Source organism: Hydra vulgaris, chromosome 12, assembly GCF_038396675.1.
Source record: "Hydra vulgaris chromosome 12, alternate assembly HydraT2T_AEP".
Classification (NCBI taxonomy): domain Eukaryota; kingdom Metazoa; phylum Cnidaria; class Hydrozoa; order Anthoathecata; family Hydridae; genus Hydra; species Hydra vulgaris.
In genome coordinates this window covers 77,302,501-77,312,500 of record NC_088931.1, presented here as the reverse complement: position 1 = coordinate 77,312,500, position 10,000 = coordinate 77,302,501, and the positions used below count along the sequence as shown (strand labels likewise).

The window sequence follows — 10,000 nt, the reverse complement described above, 5'->3', positions numbered from 1 at the left end:
ATACCTAGATGCTTTAGAAATATCTTATTAAAAATAATTTAATTGAATGAGATCCGATGCAGAATTGCGAGTTGAATTTCATGCAAAGGATGTTTATTTTGGTGTGGTTTAGGACAAGCTTATCCTCCCTTTGTCAAACAAGCAATGTCCATATTAATTCCATTTGCTATAATATACCTTTCATTAGTGTCAATAAAAACTAAAAATCATAACTGGCTAGATGTCAAAGACAATATGCATCTTATGCTGCCAAATACAATTCCTCGATTTAGGGTGCTTATTGAAATGAAATCACGGTAACCATCACATGAAACAACTGTTTTACGCCAAATAAAGTTATTTTTTTAAATGTTTTTTTTTCTCCATATAAAATATAGTTTGGAACCGTGTACTGAAACTGGATCCAAACCATATTTCTCATTTGGTTTGAGGAGCTTCCTGTAAAAAATACACAACCACATTGGGATAATGAAATATTAAGAGGGGAGCAATAGTAAAAAATAAATATTTTTATTTTGGTTTCTAACTTTACTTAAACTTATGTAAGCAGGGTTCACGAATAAGTAACTCCAAAACGAAAACTTTGACAAAATACACTGTGCAGAGAAACAAGTTGAGAGTAAAACACTGTGGTTCGAGTCTCATACCTCTCAATCACAAAGCAAGCATTTTACTACAACACCACTAATGCACAATATACATATACTAAACTATATATCATATTCTAAATATATTAGATAAAATATATTTTATATTAATATAATAAACATTAACTATGATATTATTATATTAGAGATATATATTAAAAAATTATAATATACTTTATAATATACTTGTATAAAAATTTGAGTTATTTCAACATAAAGCTTCTTTAAGGTGGATTTTTACCGAAAATGAAAAAAAAAAGACTAAATTTCTGCAAAAATTAATGCTAAACCATTTAATCCTTTCTAAGTAATTAAAACTATGTATCAGAAATATAAAAGAATTCTATTGTGAATAACTTATACAACAATTATAAAAAATTATTGACTGCTTTGGGTACTGTGGCCATGGAAACCAAATCAATAAAAAGACTTTAAGTAGAGTTATCTCAACAAAAAAAAAAAAAAAAAATTTAATTTCAAAATCTGTTCAATTTCAAAATGAGTTTTTGTCCATGACAACAGTTGTTATGGTAACATTAAAAACAACAACTGTTTTTTGTGGTTACAGAACCCAAGAGTCAATTTAAAATTTTAAATGCTTCGTTCAAATCAATCTATTTGAACCTTAAAATATCCTGATAAAATTTCAACTTATTCTGAAAAAAATAATTCAAGATATCATTTCTTAAATATAATATTCAAAAGCAGTAAAATTCATCTCGAAAACTTTACATATTGATTACATATTTTTTAAAAAGTTTCAATGATTTTTTTTAATGTACAACAATACTTTAAAATTTTTTTTCTTTTTATTACTCTAACTTGCTAAAGTATTATATATTTCTATTCTATTTATGTAAAGTAAAAAAAAAATAAAAAATAAAAATATATACAAAAAAAAAGAAGATGGAACCAAATTATTTAAATAGAAAAATATAACAGGAGGGTGACATACTTTTCCACTTCTATTTTCATTATCTTTTTGATTATTTCGAGAGTGGAAATCTTTTCCATACATATGAACTGCAAGAGTCTATAATCAAAACTATTATTCTAAATATTTTTTTAAATCTCAGGTCAAATTTGAGACGTTAATAAAAAAACATTTATATATAAAAGATAAACTTAATTGACCTTTCAGTTTCATAGTAACTTCATAAGACACAACAAATTATAGTAACTTCATAAGACACAACAAATTATAGTAACTTCATAAAACACAACAAATTATAGTAACTTCATAAGACACAACAAATTATACCTTGAGTTTTGCAAGAGTTGAATTCAACCTACTTTTCCCAAACCATAAATATTTGTTTTTTGCTTGACGAACCATCATCTCCATACTTTCAAGAACATTTACAATATCGTAAACTCTTCTACGACCAATACCTTGAAATTAAAAAAACGTTTTTTAAAATATAACAAAATCAATGATCTAATATTAAAATCATACTAATCATACATTACAGTGTGTGCGCATATATAAGTATCTGCATGTGTGCATATGTATAAAACTTTTCTTCTTCCTCCTTGTATGGAAAATCATAACTAGAGTTAGTGAGTGACCGGGGTTGAAATTTGATGGAGGCCGGGTTTAATAAAAAATAGCTGGGGCTGGGTTTGTGACCGGAGCTGCATAAACATTGATACATTCTAATGTGTGTTATTTTAATTCGAAATTCATGTTTTATTTTATACATATATGTATGTATATTTATATATGAACATCATCATGATCAACATCACTTTAATTTAAGCCTTTTATGTTGTTTCTCTAATATATCTGGAGCATTTTTGTTCCTTAACTAAAGCATGTTCATAGCATATATAATGCGCTTTTTCCCAGTCTTCTTACTTCTACCTCTAACATTTTCTCTACATGTTGATACCCAAACCACTTTAATCTGAAAAATGTTGTTAAATATTTAAAATTATGGCTCCTTTACTTGTCTTGTTAGAGTTATACCACACATCCTTCTGATCATCATTTTTTCTTTTCGGTAATCACTCCACCATATACTGAAGAACTACAAAATACTGTAATTACATGTGTAGACGTTTTTGTCTCATCCATTGACCTAAAAATTTGACTTTTTTTTTTGTGGTTACTTCACCTGCCCAAGGCCGAGAAGGCCACTATAGACAAGGAGACTACTTAATTATGGTTATAACGCCCTCTCAACTCTATAACTCCGAAACATGAACCTTGATAAACAAGACCGCTGCGCTAAGAAACAAGTTGAGCATGGTACTACCAGGGACATGGTGGGGATCAATCTCAGAACCTCTTGCTTATGAAACGAGAACACTTTCATATGTTTATCACCCTCCATGTGCTGCCACCAGTATTTTAAGAACCAAACTTTTGTGCAAGTTGATATAAAAAATTTTATTTTTAAGTGCTACTCTACATGTATCATTGCAGGTGACTTTAACCTACCACTCATGAACTGGTCAATTCTAATTAGTTTTAGAGATTCACCCATGACCTATTTTTAGAAATGAGTTTGGCAAATGCTTTAGACCAGCTTGTATCTGATAATACTCAACATAATAACCTCCTAGATCTAATACTAAGCAACAACTCAAAAAATGTTTTTTAATGTAAAAGCTATTGCTCCATTTACAAGCACTTGTGACGTATGATTGTTTTCGATTGTAATTTGGAGAAATCTAAATCAATTAAAGAATCAACTAAATACAACTTTTACAAAGGTGATTACAACGCTCTTCAATCAGATTTACAAAATATAAACTGGTATATGGCCAAGCAAAATCAAGGTGCTGAAGTATTCTGGCAAATTATTTGTTTAAAGTTTTTTGCGCACATGCTCCATTACATTGCAAATGAAAAAATAACTTCCAACCTCTAGCCATTTGGAAATTAACCTCCAAAAAACACATTCTCTATAGAGAATACAAAAGTACTGGTAATACATCCATTCATATCAAATATAAGGTTTGTTCTAGTTTATACGATGCAGAAATAAATTTAGCAGAAAAATTTAGTCGATAAGCTAATATTGTCCAGTTTTATTCTTTTGTAAAGGCAAAAACCAAATGCTAAAGTTCTGCTGCACCACTATTACGATGGTTCTTTTAGCACAGATGATTGTGAAAAATCACATCAATTTTTTTAGCTCTGTTTTTGTTACAAGATAATGGTATTGCACGTGTCTTGGACTTGCCAACACACTCAAACTTTAAATAATGTAATGCTTCCATACAGCTCTGTAGTTTTATCTCTACAAAGTCTTCCATCAAAGTCCTCCAAATCACCAGATAGATACTCAGCAATACTTCTAAAATCAATTGCAAAGGCCATTGCTATTCCTCTTTCCATACTGTCCGAATTGCTAGTGTCAAAAAATGCCATACCTTTAATCTGGAAAACCGCTATAGCGTGTCCCATCTATAAAGGAAACCCATCATTAATCACAAACTATAGATCTGTTTCTACGACGTGCATTGTTTGTAAAGTTATGTCAATAGTCAATCATTGCAGAATGGATTACAAATTATTTACTAATCAATAACCTTATTACCATTCATCAATTTGGCTTTTTTAAGTGTAGGTTCACCTGTACACATCTGTTGACAACCTTAACTGAGTGGACCACTGCTGCTAATAACAAAAAGATAGTTGATATTGTATATATAGACTATGAAAAAGCCTTTAATTCTGTGACCCACTCTAAGTTACTGTTCAAACTGCATTGTTATGGTATGCAGTATGAACTGCTTGACTGGATTACCAACTTTTTAACAAGTCGTTCTCAATATGTCTGCGTTGGCAACTCATATTCAAATAAAATTCTTGTAAAAAGCGGAATACCTCAAGGGACTGTTTTGGGACCCATCTTATTTTTAGTCTTTTTAAATGATGTAATTTTATGTATTGATGGTGATTGCAGCATTAAGTAGTTTGCTTATGACAGCAAAATATATCAAGGAAACAATGATGGAAACAACATACACCTCATCAATATCTAAAAAAAATTTTCAGAATGGTCAAAAGTTTGGCAACTTAATATAGCAACTAAAAAATGCTTTTATCTACGCTGTGGAAACAGTTCTTTACCATTAAATTCATACTCAATGAACATTGGTACACCTATTGAATTTATTAATTCAATTCAAGATGTCAGTATAGTCATATCTACGGATATGAATATAGTCATATCTACAGATATTTTCTAATCACTGTTCATTTATTGCAAGCAAGACACATTCTTGTTCCTACTTACTTTTAAAATCCTTCATCAGTAACGATTTCATGCTTCTGATTAAAGCCTATAAAGTTTATGGTCAACCTATCATAGAATCTTGTACTTCTGTGTGAATCCCCATCTTTTAAGATGTACATCGGTTAGAAAAGGTTCAGAAATCCTTTACTAGAAGTGTCCGTAAAAGATGTTGTATTTCTAATAAAGATTATTCTTCAAGACTTAATCTTTAATCTAGAATCTCTTGAATGCCCTAGAATAAAATTTGATCTTGTAATGACTTATAAAATTATACACAACCTTGCCGATCTACGTTTTCTGAGTTTATTACATATGCTCCTTCTTACTATCCTACAAGATGTCATGCCCAAAAACTTTATACAAGTATTAAATATAAAAACGATACACTAAGATTTTTCTACGGTGAAAGAATTATCAATATCTGAAATTCTCTACCTGATTATATTGTTTACTCGTCCACTTTGTCTTTTTTCAAATCAAATTTAAAAAAGTACAATGTTTATCACCATTGTACACTATTTTAACTTGTTTTTTGTTTTTTTTCTCTCTCTGACTTAACATAAGAGTAATTTTGATATTACCTGTATCACCAATTTGTATTTCTTATTTTTAAATGCAAATAAATCAGAAAATAAATATAAATCCTATAGCTTATACAAATATGTAAAAATATTGTATACCAACATCTAAATAACTAGCAAGTATATATGTTTCAATCCATATATACCCATATATAAACCAATAAGAAGGAATAAAAGCTTCCATATCTTCTTGGATCCAGAAGGTTAGCCAGGGGTAGGAACCCGGTCACTTACTAACTAAAGGACCCAAAATATATCAGAATAATGTTGATCTAAACCCACAAAAGTAAGCATACACACATAAACACACCTAAACATGCATATTAAATTTTATGCATTAGTCTTTATGCATTAAATTTTATGCATCAAATTTTATGCATCAAATTTTATGCATTAATCTGTTTATCAAATCTCAAAAATACTCTTTTTAAATGTAATATCTAATTTGCTTTTACTCATATATAAATACTTTATGCAGCTATACACAGTACACACAGTACACTAGAGTATACTTCATTAAGACTCACAAGTTTAAATATTGTTCATTTTGTTGGAGTATCAGACTTGTCATACATTAGGTAGTTGAAGTAAAAAATTCACAATGTACATAGTAAAAATTATAAAGCTTTACAGCTTTTTGTCTTCGTTTTTGTAATGTAATTTTTTATTATATATATTTTTTATTTATATTATATAAATATATATACATATATACTTATATAATATAAATAATATATATATATATAAATATAAAAAGGTAAAGTTCCACCACCTCTTTTTCTAGAAAAAAAAGCACTGCATATACACACACACACACACACACACACACACACACACACACACACACACACACACACATATAGAGCTGTATATATATATAGAGTTGCAAAAAAAAGGCGTTTCTTTCTTTTGACGTTCTTTTGGGTCAAAAAAACGTGTTTTCTTGTGTTTTTTTTGGCATTTTGGTTATTTTAGTGTTGTTTTGCTTATTTTAACAATTTTTCAGTTTTTATTTAGCATAAATTTTGAATAGTTTTCCTTTATTATTATTTTTTCCTTATTATTTTGAACAGTTATCCTTTATATTTTTAGTATATAACCATTAAAAGCACAATTAGATGTATAAATACCAATTTAAAATAAATTTTTAATAAAAAATTAAATTAGCTTCAAGTTAGCTATATATCTATTCATACTGTATGGAAATGTTAATTTGTCATGTTGTTCTAACAATTGTGATTGTAGCTCTCATTATATATAGAAACTATTCTTATCCAATAAGAAAGTTACCATTTTAATTTTAATAATATAAATATATTAGTATATAATACCATGCAAATTTAATATCAGAATCTATCGAGGTTGTTTACTTATTTGAGCATTTGTATATTGTATAGTAGTTTAACCTTACATTGTTTGTTTGTTATATTTATTAAAAAAAATTAATTGCTAGTAGACCCTTATAAAAAAAACCCCATACTGAATTTAATTTTAAGGAAAATTTGAAAATTTAGAATTATTATTTACGGAGTTTCCCAGACCACCTTCATCTGATGATTTGTGATTTATTTATTTTTTAATAATTTTAATAATTATTAAAAAATAAATAAATTAGATTTTTAATAACATGATTTTTTTATCTGGACATTTTCAAAAAGTAAAACTTTTTCCATTTTGCTAATTTGGTTCAGAGGTTTAAATAAATGGAACAATTATTATTAAAAACATTAATTTCTATAATTTTTTTAAATTTTTATTTAAAAATATTTTTTTAAATAGATTTATATAAAATTTTACTTCATTTGAGTACTAAGTTGACCTTTTTAATACAAAAACTTTTTAAACAATATTAGGGACCTGTTGAATAGAAAATATATATATATAAATATATATATATATAAATATATATATATATAAATATATATATATATAAATATATATATATATAAATATATATATATAAATATATATATATATATATATATATATATATATATATATATATATATATATATATATATATATATATATATATATATATATGTATAGATATATATATACACACACACATACACATATATATATACATACATATATATAAAGCTTTTAACACAGTTTGGCATACTGGTCTTCCCCATGACGTTTCATATTAAGTATCTGGGAATGTTTTTGAGATTATCAAAACATTTCTTTCTAACTGCTTTATTAAAGTCATCCTTGAAGGCCAACAGTCGTATCTATTTCCAATAACTTCTGGGGTACCCCAAGGTTCTATTCTTAGTCCTGTTTTGTTTCTTATCTACATTAATGATCTTCATGACAACCTTACATTTAAAGTAGCTCTTTTTGCTGATAATTCACAACCAAAATACTGTCGACATTTCAATATTATTAAATAGCAACCCTCTCACTGAGTCCTCTTTTTTACATCTTCTTGGATTATCATTTAACAATGACCTTTCATGTAAACAAAATATATTATCGATTGCTAAATTAGCATCCTTTTATCATTATCATCATTTTCTTACCCCTAATTTCATTCTCTACCTGTATAAATCTCTTATTTGCCCCTGTATGGATTACTGTTCTCATATTTGGGCTGTACTTCTAATGATACTCTTTTTCGTCTAGACAAGGTCAAAAAATGCATTGTAAACATTGTTGTAACTGCTCTATCTGCTAAGCTTGAGCCTCTTTCCCATAGTCGTAAAGTTGGATCTCTTTTTCTTTTCTTCAAACTCTATCATGGTTGCTGCTCAAAGGACTTATCATCTCTAGTTACATTAACAAAAACTCATTCTCACTTGACTTGTCATTCAGCTAAGTCTCATTCATTTACTGTATCTGTCCCTGCACGCTCTAAAAACTTTCATTTGTCTAGTTTTTACTCGCATTTTATCCCTTTGGAACACTTTTTCATCCTCATGTTTTCTTGATTCGTACAACCTGAAGTCTTCTGTTAACCATTTCCTAGCTCTTTAACTCTATTCTTTTTTTTGCAGCCTTGTTGGGAGCGAATCAGAATATATATATATATATATATATATATATATATATATATATATATATATATACACATACATATATATATATATATATATACATACACATACATATATATACATACATAAATATACATATACTATATGTAATACATATATATATTATATGTAATATATATATATATATATATAAATATATAAATATATATATATAAATATATATATAAATATATATATAAATATATATATAAATATATATATATATATATATATATATATATATATATATATATATATATATATATATATATATATATATATACACAGCGGTGGCCAAAAATTAAAGACCACTCTTTTTTTTTTCAAAATTTATTTTTAACTTTAGTATAATTTTACTTTGGAAAAAGGTATCAAAAAAGGAAAAACATTTTTAGAAAGAATTTTTAGTGTATTTTATATTTATTATAAAAGAATTTATAAGTTTTTTACAAAATAATATTAAAAAATTAAAAAACTGACTAGTAAAAAATATAAATGGGAAAAAAATCGGACAAAATTTTAAGACCAGTTTCAAAAATATTTCAAAAAGCAATAAAAAAATAATTTAGAAACGTGTTGTTCCTCCATTTGTTTTCAAGCACTCTTGTACTCGTTCTGGCATTGTATTCATTGAAGTTTTGATTACTTCATCAGGCACATTTTTCAAATGATGAGAGATTTACTTTACAATTTGGAAGATTTTAAATCTTCCAAATTGTAAAGTTGTTCTTTACCAAGCTTGTGATCAAGCCACGACCATAAATTCTCTATTGGATTCAAGTCTGGACTATTGGCAAGCCATGGAAGCACTTGAATTTTATTAGAATTGAACCAATCGCTAACAACATGCGCTTTATGACACAGCGCATTATCTTGCTGGAAAATAAATTCATCTTGCAACTGCCATAAATCAATGCTAGGAATAAGCGAGTTTTCCAAAATTTTGATGTACCTTTCTTTATTCAGTCTACCATCGAATAAACGAAAAACGCCATCTCCACAGGCACTCATACAGGCCCAAATGCCAATTGAACCACTGCCTTGATTTGTTCGTTTCAAAATGCATGATTTATTAAACCGTTCGCTTGGAAGTCTACGCAACATTACGCGACCTTTTCTGTTGTCTACCTCAACGTTCATTTCATCACTAAAGACCACATGGCTGCACTGATCTGTTGACCAATTTTTATGTAGTTTGCACCACTCTTTCCTGGCAAATTTTTGTTTTTTATTTAAGCGTGGTTTTTTTGCAACAGCACGCCTTAAATAACTTAAATTGTAGAGGACCCTTCGCACAGTTCTAGGGCTTGCTTTCAGACCATTTGACAGTGTCCATTTCGTAGACAAGTCTGTAGATGATGCTTGTCTGTTTTCTTTCATTAATCTCACTAACGAGCAAGCATCACGGTCATTTGAAATTTTATTGCGTCCAGTCCTATGACGATCATTAATTGACCGGGTCTGTTTGTATCGTTGAATTA

At 27.9% G+C, this 10,000-nt stretch overlaps 1 protein-coding gene across 1 annotated transcript in view; it reads right to left on the bottom strand.

The window, feature by feature from the left end:
• Window positions 1-10,000, bottom strand: part of LOC100203927 (transcription factor E2F7) — a 27,818-nt gene that overhangs the window by 9,024 nt on the left and 8,794 nt on the right. The window contains exons 3-4 of the mRNA XM_065814526.1: window positions 1,909-2,039; window positions 1,603-1,680 (exon numbers count right to left, since the gene is read on the bottom strand). Of these exons, the coding sequence (XP_065670598.1) occupies window positions 1,603-1,680; window positions 1,909-2,039 (209 nt within the window). The remainder of the gene's footprint in view (window positions 1-1,602; window positions 1,681-1,908; window positions 2,040-10,000) is intronic.